The 15292-nt window shown below is 25.9% G+C and overlaps 1 protein-coding gene across 1 annotated transcript in view; it reads left to right on the top strand.

The window, feature by feature from the left end:
- LOC107449971 (laminin subunit alpha-1) overlaps positions 1 to 15292 on the top strand; it is a 106876-nt gene that overhangs the window by 66865 nt on the left and 24719 nt on the right. The window contains exons 36-46 of the mRNA XM_071181550.1: positions 79 to 186; positions 269 to 380; positions 743 to 893; positions 2738 to 2936; positions 5432 to 5548; positions 6258 to 6418; positions 8028 to 8166; positions 9155 to 9260; positions 9339 to 9455; positions 10293 to 10469; positions 11964 to 12118. Of these exons, the coding sequence (XP_071037651.1) occupies positions 79 to 186; positions 269 to 380; positions 743 to 893; positions 2738 to 2936; positions 5432 to 5548; positions 6258 to 6418; positions 8028 to 8166; positions 9155 to 9260; positions 9339 to 9455; positions 10293 to 10469; positions 11964 to 12118 (1542 nt within the window). The remainder of the gene's footprint in view (positions 1 to 78; positions 187 to 268; positions 381 to 742; positions 894 to 2737; positions 2937 to 5431; positions 5549 to 6257; positions 6419 to 8027; positions 8167 to 9154; positions 9261 to 9338; positions 9456 to 10292; positions 10470 to 11963; positions 12119 to 15292) is intronic.

Raw genomic sequence — 15292 nt, 5'->3', positions numbered from 1 at the left:
AATGTCAGAACCTTGATAATATTTTATTCGTGATATTATTTTGTATAGTGAAATGTAACCATGTATTTTATTTTGTAGAAGTCCATTTTGAAGTATTACAATGTCCTCGAGGAAGGTCAAAATATATCTCGTCACTTTGTAGCAGATTTTGATTTTGAGACGCTTGCAGACTTGATGTATTTAAGGGTAAACTTAAATTATTTACTTTTCTTCTGAATTTTACTTTAATAAGTAAATTACTTTTTTAAATGAAATTTTACAATTTTAGGGACGAGATATCAATATCAGAGGACCTATCGTAACATTTGATGCATTTGAGGTAAAGGAAGATTCTGATGTTTTGTTTAAAATGTTAGAGAAAATTTGGAGAAGCATTCATGGTAATTTTTTAAAATTAATTTTTTTCATTTTTGTTTTTTTTCTTGATTAGAATCAAATATAATGAAATTCATTTTTTATTCTCCATTACTAACTTTTACTTGATTGGTTTTATAAATTTTTTAAGGGTACAATTTATTAACAATTAAGAGAAAACTTAGTAAAATGTAGTAAGTTATTTTATTGTGTCTTTAAGGAATTTTAATGCATTTTAGATAATAAGGAGCTCACAATGATTAACTTTATTGCACCACAATATGGAAAAACTCAGCTATCATTGAATTTTTTTTTAATAAATGCCTATTTTCTTTCTTAGTTCTGATTACATTTTTAAATATTTAAATTTATTTATATTCATTTTTAGGTGCTGTAAATCATTTGCAAGTGCAAGGGGCTAATTTAAATTTTTCTGCTGCTGCAGTTGAAGAAAAAATAGCTTATTCTGAAGATGTGCTGAATGTGTTAAAAAGCAGAGATATTGACATGATTAGAGAAGAAAGTGAAAGAGAAATGAGGTTTTATTTTTTCTTCAAACTACTATAATTAATCTCTTTTTAACTAACCTTGAATGTGGAAGTTTTTTAACAAACAAGGAATTATTTTTCATTAAACTTATTTTCATAAAAAGATATAAAACTTTTTTTTCATGCTTTATAATTGTAATATTTATACAATGAATATTTATGTATTTTTTTTTATGCAGATTTATTTAAAATTTATAATGTTTTTTCCTCCTGATTTAATATTGTCTTCATATTTCTTGAATTAATATTTTATTTTTGTTTTCCCACAAGTTTACTTTCTGTTTTTTGAGTTTGTGTAGGCTGAAGCTTTATGCTAAGTTAAGAATTGAAATAGATTATTGGTTTAAGAAGTAAAATAATTTTGAAATACTTTAATTATCTTTTTATTTATCAATAGTTTTTGTCTAATAATATATTCTTATTAGTTTATAGCATAAATTAGTTTTTTGTGTAATGATGTATTACTCATTATTCTATTTCATGTAAAAAATCTTCATTTTACTTGTCATTGAAATTTCAATTCATATTAAAGTTGAGGCATTTTTGTATTTTGAAGTCATCAAAGACTGTCTTTAATAAGTAAAGCGAGCACAATAGTATTTATTTTACAATAGTATTTATATCTTACAAAATCTTGGACATCTTTTCCAGTGTTTGGAATTTTTGCAAACATTTACAGGAATTCGTTTTCGGCATATTAAGGAGTCAAAAAACAACATTTAATTCGGAATAAAAAGTAGCTGCATCGCCATAAAAAACTTAAGAAAAATCCTCTATATTCTATTAAGCTGTCTAATTTTATTTAAACTTCACACTTGTGATGATAAGGTTAACCAGTTTTAATACCACTGCTAGTATTTTCAATTTTTTTTCCATGCACTATTGCAGCTAAAAAGAGCAGTCGATTTATAACGAAATAGATTTAAAAATTTCATCCAACTACTATTAATTATTAAAAAATTTTGTAACATTTATAGTTTTGTAATAATCTTCTATAATCCCACTTCTTATAGAGCAAACATATTTTATTAACTAAATTAATTCAATGCAAGCTGCTAAAATAAAATAAAAAAGATATTGAAGGATATATTCTATCAAAAGCAAGGTAGAAAATGAAAAAATACAATGTGAAAATACAATATAAATAAACTAAGAAAGATAGAAACAAACAGTCCCCTAATCTTCGCCTACTACATTTTAGCATTAAAATTTAAAAAAAAAAGGCTTATTATTGATGAATAATTCTATTGAATTATTTATGGTTAAGTTGTGTTCTTATTCATTTACATTTACTTATGAGGTTTCAAAAGTATAAATATGAATTATCAAATGAATTATATGGAATAATCAGGTTTATGATATTTTAGGAAACGAAGAACATTCTGAAAGTTCATAGTAAATTAAAAGAATTAAACAAGTAGTAAATAAAATTGAAATTCCAAAAAGTTATAAATTAACTTACCTATAAAATGTATAAGGTCTTCCTTTCAAATGCTGCCTAGTAAACCATCATATTTTAAGCTTTTTGATTTCAAAATATCTGTATCAATTTTCTTTCATGGAAATAACAACGAAAAGTGGAGGGTCGAAAATTTATTTATTGGTTTGCTCTCCAGTCACGTTTCATTCTGAGATCAAAAATTATCTGGACAGCATGTTCTACTATCATTTCATTTCTATGGCAGAAAGTTCTTATGGCTTACCACATCAAAATAATAATTAAAAAAAAACTAAATATTGGGGGCATCTCCCTGCTTCCAAATCACAAACATATTCTTAATTATGTAAAATTCTGAAATGGTACTTGGTTTTAATATTTTGTTTTACCTTACTAGAAAAGCAAGTCAAATATTAGATGCTGTTCAGAATGTAATTATGGATTTCAAAGTTTTTACTGCTGGGGAAGAAACTTTGAGAAGCTTATCAGATCTCTTGACTGAATTCATCCATTTGATTGAAAGACGAATTCGTCTGACTTCTGTCAAATCATCAGTGATTGTTTGTGAGGCAAGGGAAATTGAAGATAAAATAAATGTAAGTTTTGTTATCAATCGGTCTTTTTGTTTGGTTTAAAAATATTTTTAGCTAGAATATATGATTTTGGAAATTTGTATAAAGTTGTCTTTAAACACCTACTCTACATGATCCGTCTACAACTTTTTTAAGTTTAGATTTTCCTATGCCTCTGATTTCTTTGTTTATGAAATTTTTTATTCTTAAAGACATGGAATGATTTTTTTTTCTTGTTTAGAAATTGGAGGAGGAGGAGGAAATAAATAGAAAATGTTACAGGATATATAAATTTATTATATACAGGATATTTAATTATATATTACTATTTCCACAAATACTGAGAGAACATGGAAATTCCAAGAAATTTTATTTTGACAAGAAATTGGAAATTTTTATCCAAATCTAGAAAAATATTACCTGGAAATTATTAATTCTTCGAATTTCTGGATAATAATAAGTGAATGTTTGAGTTTCAAAATAAGTTATGCTAATCAAATTAACTTTTAACAACATTTTAAATTGTTTCTTAGATTTACATTAAAATTCCTCTAACTTTATAAGAGGCTATGCTTTTTGAATAATAATAGTTTCTAACTTTCTTAGAAATCAAAAATTAAAAGAATATTTTCTTCTTCGATTTGACTCAAAGTTCAGTTTACTTTTTATTATGATTTTCAACATGGTATTCTTCATGTTAATTTATAGCCATATTTTATCACGTTACTTTTTTTCAATGATCGTATCTCGCATTTAAGTAATTAATAAAAGATAATAATTTTTCGTTGTATTTTTTACATTCTTATAACATAATAACTAAAAAAAGTCGCCCGACTGCTAACACTGTTACAACTTAAAGTACTTGTGTAAAATCTTGTCAACCATTTTTGTTTTATATTGTATCCAGAGCATGTGTGGTGCTAATTGAAAGCTATTCTCTTAAAAAATTTTTGATATTAATGTTTTAGAGCATACAATTAAAAAAAATTGTGGCACGTGTTTATTTGTGAAATTTTTTATTTATAACAAGGTTTCCATTTTTTGGTAATTTTGATTATGGAGAAAATGTTTGGCAGGATTTTAAACAAGTACAGTGCACAAAATAAAAAACAGACTACCCTGAATAACTTTTGATCTAATTATCCAATCGTCTCATTCTAGGACTCAATCTTAGTGGTTTTAAAGGGTGACGTCAAAAATGCTAATTAATTAGTGCAGACAATATTTGAAGTTAGGAAATCAGGCACAAGAAACTTTGTTTCTCTGTATAAACATACCTTTTTTCAACAGATTCGAATTTCTGACCCCCCAAAATACAGGAGGTTGCTTCAACCTGGAAGATATGGTCTCCATAGTTTGGTAAAAAGAGCAGTCGAAACAGTTTAAGAAGCCATATTTTTAAAATTCGATTTCTCAGGAACTATTCCTCTGATTTCGCTCAAATTTTGTACTTTGCCACGTAAAATTACATTCTTTAAAATGATGTAAAAAAATACCTTACAATTCAAAATTTTTCGACCATTTTTTAAATAAATTAATAAAAAATAATAAATATTTACCAAAAGTATTAATTTGCATAGAATTATCTTTGGATAAACAAATTTATAATTCAGTGCAAAAATTTTTGAATTTGCTTAAAAAAGGTCTCGGGATATAGTGAAATGCATAGAAAAGGAAATTAACATTGATGGGTCTAACTTTGGAATGTTCTCTTGATCAAACTATGGGGACCATATTTCTTAGACTGCAGCTACCCACTATATTTTGGGGGTCCGATATTCAAAATGATCAAGAAAAAGGAATGTTCATTCAAAGAAAGTATTTTTTTTGTGTTTGATTGTGCAACTTAAAATATTGCTTGTACTAATTAATTAGCATATTTGAGATTACCCCTTCAAACTTTTTAGATTATTAAATCGTCATGAAACTCTATCATTAGATCAAACGTTGTTCTGGGTAATCTGTTTTTTATGTTGTGCACTGTATCATACACAATTACATATTTCAAGTAATATTTGATTTTTTTTAAAACTAAATAGTTCAAGTTTTTAAAGTTTTTAAATTGTAAGCAAAAACAACTTGATATAAATTTAGTAGTTTGTTGAACATTTACAATGTAAAGTGTATCAAGTGAAAAATAAATGCATTTAAATTTCTTTTTTTTTAATAGCTCAGAATGAATGGTGTGATTTAATTTAGTCAACACACTTATATATTTTTTAAAGCGAATGCTAGTTGAAAACATCAACGTTGATCTTTTTTTAATTGCTTAATTCATGTGGTATGATCTAATTTATAAATATTACTGAAATATTTTTGCAAATGCCAATAATATTTTCCTAACATTTATGTGTTCCTTTTTCGTACTTATGTACCTTAGCATTAATTTGACAAAAAAGGAGATATATTTTAACAATATAACTATTTTATATATTGAGCTGTTTAGTTTCTAATTATATTTTTTCTTTAATATATTTTACTTTGTTTTCTTAAAGTAATATTATGTCTCTTATCTTTAGAATGATATTTCTGAGGGAGAGAAAGCTAAGAATATTGCTAAAGAAAATTTAGAGGTATCTGAGAACTTGTTGGTTGAATCTGAAAATCTTTTAGGAAATGTTTCTGTTATTTTGGAAGTAAGTAAAGTATTTTATTTTATTTTTGAAATCAAAGCAATTGATTATTTATTCAATATCCTTATTTTAAACATTTAATTTTAACTAGCTAAAAAGTTTTAAAAATTCACGCATAAAGTAATTTTTATCAAAAACAAGTGCTTTTTATTAAAGATTATTAATTAAGTAGTTAATTAAGTGTCTTATGTATGGAATAGTATATTGCATAATGACAAGGAGCTTTACTACTAATCTTTTTTATCATAGTTTCTATCATTAAATTTCTTTTAAGCTTCTTGGATTATGTAATTATTGGCATAAGTCTTGTACTTTAAAAAACTCAAAGGAGTATGAAATTTATTTTTATTTTAAAAACTTTTAAAATTCGTTAGTTTCAGTCCTTGCTTTCAGATGAAATTCTTTGCAAAAATTAGCTACCTAGTCATTTCTTGGTTCCAATTAATTTTTAAAATAAATTATTTTAAATGTCTCGAATTGCTTACAAGATGTAATGAAACATTGTTTTCTGAAAATATCCCGAAAGATTTAAAATTTTATCCAAAGGATTCAAAAAAGAGGAAAACAAACCATTTCGACTTCTTATCATCAGTACGTTTAAAAATTATAGTGATTTCTTAACATCAGACTGTTTAAAAATTACAGTTATTTCTTAATAGGATTTCAAAACTTCCAGTTTAAAAGTACCTTTAATTTATTATTTTATTTATAGAAAGCTATGCCATTGCAAGCACTTATGGAAAATGCAACAGAGCAGCTTGAGCATCATAGAGGTATTCTTGCGAGGTTGAATCCAAGATATATTCAAAAGTTTGTTGTGCCAGCAGCAGAGCATGCAGAACATATATCACAGCAAGCATTATATCTATCTAAGTATGTTATGATAAGTCTTATTTGCATAATTATCTTCTGTTTATAAAAGTGATTTTTTTAAAAACTTTTAATTCATATTTAAAAAGGACTAAGTTACAGTTATATATAACCCTTAAGATGGTTATATATTTTTGGTTTTATATAAAATTCATTGTTTGAATATTTTCATAATACAATAATATTTAATTGTATTTCAATTTTCATAAATTAATGCTCGTAATGTATAGAGTGTTATGTAACTACTGCTCTTATCATTTTTTTTAGTATCCCAAATCATTTAGTTAAAAATTGCTGCATTTTTGTATTAGTAATTAGCTGCATTAGTAATTGCTGCATTTTTGAGATTGTAAAATAATATTAAGATGGAGAAAAGAGCAAACAAAAGCATTTTCAAAATATGTAAAAACAATACTGATCTAAGTAAGATAAAGTATAAAAATTCAGTTAAAAAATAAACTTAAAAGAATTAAAAGATTATTATAAATTTCCACCAGGCCTTCAAGCTGGTTTTAATGTGTTTGATAATGCCTTAAATAATTAAGTTCCATGAAATTTTGATAATAGTTTATTTTCCTACCTAAATATAAATTTGTAACCCTTTGTCCCAACATTTTTTTTGAAAATGACTCTAAAATATGTAGATTGAATGGTGATTAAGGAGTCTTTTGTTTAATCTCCTGAGATTTGAGCTTTAAACAATGTCAGAAAATGTCATTTTTTACTTAGAAATATGTAGAAAATAAAGCAATAAATGCAATAAAAATTTGATTTAAAAATTTCAATGATTTTTTTAATTAGTTTTAATAATTAAATAATAAAAAAATGACTATTTTTTCTTGCTAGTGTATTCTTTATATTATAGGATATTTCTATCATGTGCTTCTTAACAATTTAGCTAGGATACAAAATCCCTAGATTCAAATATGATTTTTTATGCCATAAAATTGTTTGATAGGTTTCCAGTATGGTTTCAAATTTCTTCCATTGAGATCCTAGGTTGTACCTCAAACATAGGATTAAAACTAAAACTGCTTTCATAAGAAGTGTAATTCATAACATCTATTATGTTCATAACACTAACTTATCTACCAGCACTGTTTTACTCATTCATTTTGTGACTCTTGAATGAATTATGTCATTATAGAGTTAAAAAAACTATTTGGATCAGAACTCCATTTGATATTTGAGTGCTCTATCTAGTCATAAAGTGTTTGAAATTTTGATTGCAAGATTTTACCTTCATACTCACAAAAATAACGTAAATAAAAAGGCTGTAAAAGTTATTAGATTTTGTTTTAAATGTAGAGAAATCATTGAATTGAAAATTATTGCCTTGATGTTGACTTTGATCAGTTTTGTATGAGGTGAATTATTAATCTAACTATTAACGCAATGAATTTTTTTATTTATGCTTGCAACTTTTTTTAAACAAAATGTTGAAATATGTAATTACGAATTTTTAATATATTTCATGTATTATTATCTTAATTATCTGCATGTTTTATTGAATGGTTTATTTATCTTTTAATTATTTCTGACTACGACTATTTTAAATGAATTTCACTTATGATGTTTGAGGTTTCACGTCTTTTCCTTTGCATTTGTTTAGCCTTTTTAAATCTGCACAAGTAGCATCTAAGTTTCCATTAATGGCTGCTAAAGTTTATGAAGACATTATAGACAATATTGAAAGTGCTGTCATAGCTGCTAGAAAGACTCTTAGTGATGCTCAAAGAACATATAATGAGGTAAATTTCACGGATTTTATTTTCTTGCTTTAATTGTCCTTTTTCTTATCTTTATTATAAAATTCTTAGCTCATTTTAGTGGTGATATAATTAGTATTATTATACTGATGTTTAAAACTTACAAAATAAGGGGCTAAAAAGTAGATATAATTTATGGGCCTCTTTTCAAACTTGTAATTTCAACATTAATATTTGTTTTCCGTCTTATTTTCAAGTATTAATGGCTGCGGTAAAAGAGTAGGGAATAACTGGATTACGCATCTTCCTACTTTATATATTTTTCTTCGTTTACCTCAAGAAAGATGCATTTAATTATGCCTCAATGTAAACAATAACAAGCTTCCTAAAACCAAAAACCGCAAGAAAGTCAGAAAAATTTCTGTGAATCCCTTTGCTTATGCTATGGTTACGAGGCTATGTGTTTACAGGCTTACTGTTCTAGGAAGTTTATTGTTGTGATTTGTGCTTAAATTTAGGCATTAATTTTAACATTCACGAGAGTTGTCTGTAATTTATAAATTCTAACAGGTCATGAGCCTAAAATAAATTTAAGAAAATTAATGTAAAAAAATTAATGTAAATATGCAACATATAAAGTGTAAGGTTTGCCGTGTGTTGAGTGTTATTCCTTACTTGGCTATATCTGTGTTAAATATTGCTGCATGTTATTTTTTGAATAGCGTCATAACATGCTTGTGGAGTCTACTGAGTTCATTTGTTACTTGTTTCATTAAAGTTTAAATAGAAAGAACGTGTTATATTGTTAACACAACAAGTATCATAATATTGGATGGTGTGCTTTTTCAAGCTTAGGCATACAAATCAAGCGAACATAGTAACTCATAAGCCTCATGAGAAATTTTAACCCCTATCTCCGCCTGTGCTTAGCTTTACACAATCAACCAGAATTTTTATTTTTATTCTTGTTTTAATAAATTATTAATATTATATATTTTTTGAAAATTTTTTCTTTACTTTGCATATTTAGGCAGATCCAAACTTTAAGAACTCAATATCAAGTCAAGCTACTATTCTGCACAAAAGAAGTGGTAAACTAACAAATCAGGCTTCAATGAGAATGATTGAAGTTAAAAGTAAGATTATTTATTTTTAAGGCATTTAATGACTTTTTATAGACATAAATTGATTGATGATATTTTTCTTGTATGTAGATTTAACTGATGACATAAAAAAATTCAAAGCAAGAATAAAGAAAATCAGTGATGATATTATGCATATTGTTACATCATTAGCTGAGTTTAAAGATGATATTGATGTTTTACCCAGAGGTAAATAATGTTTTTTTATAATTTATTTGCATTTTTTTGCTAAGTGATATATTAGAGATGGCACATATTATTCTGACTGAAATCATCACCTCTCATTTAATGTTATCCTCATAACTTGTAGATTGATAAGAGGTTATTTATTGATAAGAGGTTATAAGATTAACTATACATAGTTTTCTAAGGAGTGTTTTATTTTATTTTAAAATTATTTATATATATTTTTCTTTTTTATTATTTTGTATTTATATAGGAAAAACTTTAATTCTGATTTCTTTATACCTGAAAAACATAGAGAAATTAATGTTTTTTTCTCTGTCCATTTAATTACAACTGTGAAAAATGCATATAAATTAAGCTTAAAGGTCTCCAACATGCAGAAAAGTCCTTCCCATGATAATCTGTAAAGAATTATATTAACACTAATACACTATTTTTTATTAAGTAACTAATTAATATTATTGACTATTTTTTGTTCAGTAAAATGCTTTTTTTATAACTAGTAAAAAAATAAAATTTTAAATTTGTAAGTATTTTTAAAATGTAAACTTCGAAAAACTTGAAAATCTCTCTCAAAATGTTTTAAAGATACTTACATCCTTGAAATTTAAAATATAGTTACTAGTTTAAAAAAAACAACATTTCCATGAATGAAGGGAAAGGAAAATATTCAAAAATATTAATTAGTTACTTCCGAAATAAAGAAATTGCTTTCATGTGATTCTCAATTGGTTTGCATGGAAGAGATAGAATTCTTTTCCCGTCTGACGAATATAGTTTTAAGTTTCATTTTCAATATGTTTTAAAGTATTGATTGTAATGATTTTTTTTCCTTTTCAGATATAGCTGATCAATTGCGCACTGCTGAAGATAGACATCGAAATATTAGTGATAAAATGGTATTATTGCATGGAAAAATAGATATGTTGCAAGAAATGCTAAATGTTGAGCTTTATGACAGATTAAATTATCTTCGTGTGGGTTCAACGGCAGGATTATTTAATATCACTAAAACAAGTAAGTGTTAAATAATAATTTGCGCATTGTTTACCCTTTCTTAAGAATATTAATTTATTTGTCAATTGCATAGCTAGTTGATAACTTTTATTTATTTAGATAGCTTAGAAAAGAATAAATGTATACAAGTCTAAAATAATTTATTTTTCATAAAGATAACATGTTGCGTAGCTTTTTTAAAAAGTGCTTAAGGGTGCTTATTTTCGTTTTTAAAAGCCCTTAAAGGTGCTTTTTTCATGGGGTGTTTTTAAAAAGTGCTTTATTTTATTTTTCGAAACTGAGATTTTCTTCATCATCATGTTGATTTTTACTGCGTATTATGCAAAAGCGTGGTTTTCACATTGTTGTATTCAAAGTTTTCACAATTCATTTAACTACAATCAGCGTACCGTCGGTCCGTAACGTATGTTAGCACCAATCATGTTACATATTAAATGAAATACTTGGGAGTCCACATGTGTTTCTACTTCGCTAGGTTTGATGAGATTCTTGCACTCTCATGTGCAACTGTGCTGCATTTTGTAAGATATTCTCAATTTCAGGTTTCATTTTCCACCCTCTCATATCGAACCAAAAAATCTCTTAATCTTTTTATGGTGGAATCAAGAAAATAAATAATCCAGAAAAAGATTTGTCAGAAACTAGTTCTTTTATCATGATTATGTAAAGTTTTAAAAAAAACTATTTTGGATTTTGTTAATGTATATTCTGCTAAAAAGTACTTAAAAAGTGCTTATTTTTTGTTGAACGATTTGGCTACGCACCCTGGATAAGTTGAGTAAATTACGATAATTTATTATTTCAAGCAAATGAATTTATTTAAGATTAACAACTAGATTAGTTAAAGATAAGTATTATTCATTTAAAATTAGATTAATTTGAAAGAGTTATTCACCAACAGTATTTTAATAATTCACCAACAGTATTTTAATAATTCACCAACAGTATAATTCACCAACAGTAATTCATAAGTATAATTCATAACAGTATCACCATTGAACAGTATTTTGAGAATTTCTCTATAAAAATGTAGTTTTTCAACTTTTTTTAAATATATTTCGATTTCATTTCGAAGAATAATATTTCAAATTTTAATTCTGATGTTTCGTATAAAATAACATTAAATCTTTCTAAATTAAAACAAAAGACTCACAAAAATGTCTTAGTTATGATCATTTGAAAACTAATTTAAAATATATTTAATGAATGCTTTTTTTAGTTTAATTAATAGTAAATCTATTGTTTTAGTTATTTTTATTGTCTTATTACTTTAAGTTTTTCCAGTTTCATTACTCCCTAGATTAAATGCTTAGGAATGAAAGAAACCTAGACATAACTTATTTGATTCAATATATGAATCAGAATGAATTATATCTGTTTCTTTTTTAATTTTCATGTTTTTCACCTGAAGATGATTTTAGATTCCTAGTTTTAACAATTTATCAAGCAATTAGCTTTTTTTGGTTTTGACACGTTTCTGTAATTTAATTTCAGTTGATATTGGAAAAGAAATAACAAAGGCTGCAATTAAAAAAGCAGGTACGGCAGAAAGCAGAGTAGATCGAGTGAAATCATTGAACAACCAAATGCAAAGCAGCGTTAGAAATTTAAAAAACAAAATCCTTCTTGCAAGACAAAAAGCTTCCAATGTAAGTACTATTTTCACACACGCATAAAACAATTTACAATTTAATTGTTTCAAAAATATCTAATTTGGAGATTTTCAGACTTAAAAATAATACTTGTAATATTAAAATAATAAAATAATAAATGATAAAATAATAAATAATACATGAAACCTAAGCTCTGTTTAATTTCTTAATACTTGTTTTAATACTTGAAGCCCAAACTCTGTCTAATTTTATACAAAATTGTCACTTCAATGCTTTATACAGGGATGAGATTTTTCCGCTTTTTAGCTGATTTCCGCTTTTTTCACTTTTATCTCTTGAATTTCAGCTTTTTTATCAAAAATTCAGATTTTTCTAAAAATTTCACTTTTTTTTATAAGTATTCCGCTTTTTCAGAAAACTCACCCATTTTCAAAGAGAAACACAAAATTCAAACTACATAGCTACCAATCCTTTCTCATTTTTACTTATTTTAGCTATTTTCTCCCCTTTTACTCGCAGCAGATAAGATTTTCCGAATTTTTTACCCGCCCTCCAGATAGATCCGATTTTTGTAGTTCAAACGACGCTGTTTCTGACAAGCCTTTTAGAGGTCCCAAGCNATTAAATTATCTTCGTGTGGGTTCGACGGCAGGATTATTTAATATCACTAAAACAAGTAAGTGTTAAATATTAATTTGTGCATTGTTTACCCTTTCTTAAGAATATTCATTTATTTGTCAATTGCATTGCCAGTTGATAACTATTATTTATTTAGATAGCTTAGAAAAGAATAAATGAAAGAATATTTCATAACGATAACATGGTGCGTAGCGTTTTTAAAAAGTGCTTAAGGGTGCTTATTTTCGATTTTAGTTTTTTAAAAGCCCTTAAAGATGCTTTTTCATGGGCTTTATTTTATTTTTCGAAAATTAGATTTTTTTTTCATCATGTCGATTTTTGTTGCGTTTTATGCAAAAGCGTGGTTTTCACATTGTTGTATTCAACGTTTTCACAATTCATTCAACCACAATCAGCGTACCGTCGTTCCGTAATGTATGATATCGCTAATCATGTTACATATTTGATGAAATACTTGGGAGTCCGCATGTGTGTCTACTGCATTGGGTTTGATGAGATTCTTGCACTCTCATGTGCAATTCTGCTGCATTTTGTAAGATATTCTCAATTTCAGGCTTCATTTTTTACCCTCTCATATCGAAACGAAAAATCTCTTCATCTTTTTATGGTGGAATCAAGAAAATAATTAATCAAGAAAAAGATTTGTCAGAAACTAGTTATTTTATCATAATTATGTAAAGTTTTGAAAAATTATTTTGCATTTTGTTAATGTATATGGTGCTTAAAAAGTGCTTATTTTTTGTTGAACGATTTGGCTATGCACCCTGGATAAGTTGAGTAAATTGCGATAATTTATTATTTCAAGCAAATGAATTTATTTAAGGTGAACAACTAGATTAGTTAAAGATAAGTATTATTCATTTAAAATTATGTGCAGAATTTTTATACATTTGTTAGATTAATTTAAAAGTGTTATTTAATAATTCACCAACAAAAATTTAACAAAAATCTAATAAGCATTGAACAGTATTTTGAGAATTTCTCTATAAAAATGTTTTTCAACTTTTTTAAATATATTTTGATTTCATTTCGAAGAATAATGTTTCAATTTTAATTCTGATGTTTTGTATGAAATAACATTAAATCTTCCAAACTTAAAACTAAGGACTCACAAAAAATGTCTTAGTTATGATCATTTGAAAACTAATTTAAAATATAGTTAATGAATGCTTTTTTTAGTTTAATTAATAGTAAACTTATTGTTTTAGTTATTTCTTATTATCTTGTTACTTTAATTTTCCCCCAGTTTTATTACTCAATATGTTAAATGCTTAGGAATGAAAGAAACAGAAATATAATTTATTTCATTCAGTATATGAATCAGAATAAATTATATTTTTGTTTCTTTTTTAATTTTCATATTTCCACCCTGTGTAATATGATTTTAGATTCATAGTTTGAACAATTTATCAAACAATTTGCTTCTTTTTATTTGTGACACTTATCTCTAAATTAATTTCAGTTGATATTGGAAAAGAAATAACAAAGGCTGCAATAAAAAAAGCAGGTACGGCAGAAAGCAGAGTAGATCGAGTGAAATCATTGAACAACCAAATGCAAAGCAGTGTTAGAAATTTAAAAAACAAAATCCTTCTTGCAAGACAAAAAGCTTCCAATGTAAGTGTTATTTTCTCACACACATTAAACAATTTATGATTTAATTGTTAGAAAAATATCTATTCTAGAGATTTTCAGAGACTAAAAAATAATACTGGTTTTAATACATGAAACATAAGCTCTGTCTAATTTCTTAATACTTGTTTTAATACTTAATTTTATACAGAATTGTCACTTCAAAGCTTTATGTATCTATTCAATTATAAAGAAAAAAGAGAAATTCTGTTTTGAAATATCAGAGTGTTCATTTTAGAAATTTTTTTGAAGAGTATCAATTTGGAAATCTCAGAGGGTTAATTAAGAAAGGGGCATAGAATTTTTTTTCCATTAATATTTATCACTAGTTTTGAACAGCAGATTACTAATTTTAAACTTGCATTTATATAATAGTTAAACTACTTAGCCTTGTAGTTGTCAAGAAAAATTTGTAAGACTTTCCTCCTATATTTTTTTAATCACTCATTGTACTTATAACTTTTCTCTTTTCTATTTTTTTACTAATTTCTTATTACAGTAGAACCTTGATTGAATGTTTCTAATGTGACTATTCATTGCGAACGATAGATACGGGAAAACAATGAACACACATCAACATAAAATGTATGAACAATAATAAAAATGTAACAGACTGAAACTTAATAAGTTCACTATAAGTATAAAAGGTTTTAATTAAATGAAAAATATGTATATAATAAACATATTTACTTATTTAAAATATTTGAAAATTTTGATTTGAATACGCTCTTTTCTCACTGCCTCACTTCTTGTGGTTCAGTCTTTTTTGTCTTTATTGCTATCACTTAATATTTCTTCAGCTTTTAAAAACGTTTCTTAAATCAACAACAATACCACAAGTTTGAACATTTTCATCAACTAATTCAAAAACATCAATCATGTTGTTGATGTTGAACTTTAACCTTCAACATCAATCATGTTGTTGAAGGCGTTTTACCT

The sequence above is a fragment of the Parasteatoda tepidariorum genome, chromosome 5 (assembly GCF_043381705.1).
Source record: "Parasteatoda tepidariorum isolate YZ-2023 chromosome 5, CAS_Ptep_4.0, whole genome shotgun sequence".
NCBI classification, from domain to species: domain Eukaryota; kingdom Metazoa; phylum Arthropoda; class Arachnida; order Araneae; family Theridiidae; genus Parasteatoda; species Parasteatoda tepidariorum.
Note: the sequence above shows the minus strand (reverse complement) of the source record. Positions and strands in the feature narration are given on the sequence as shown.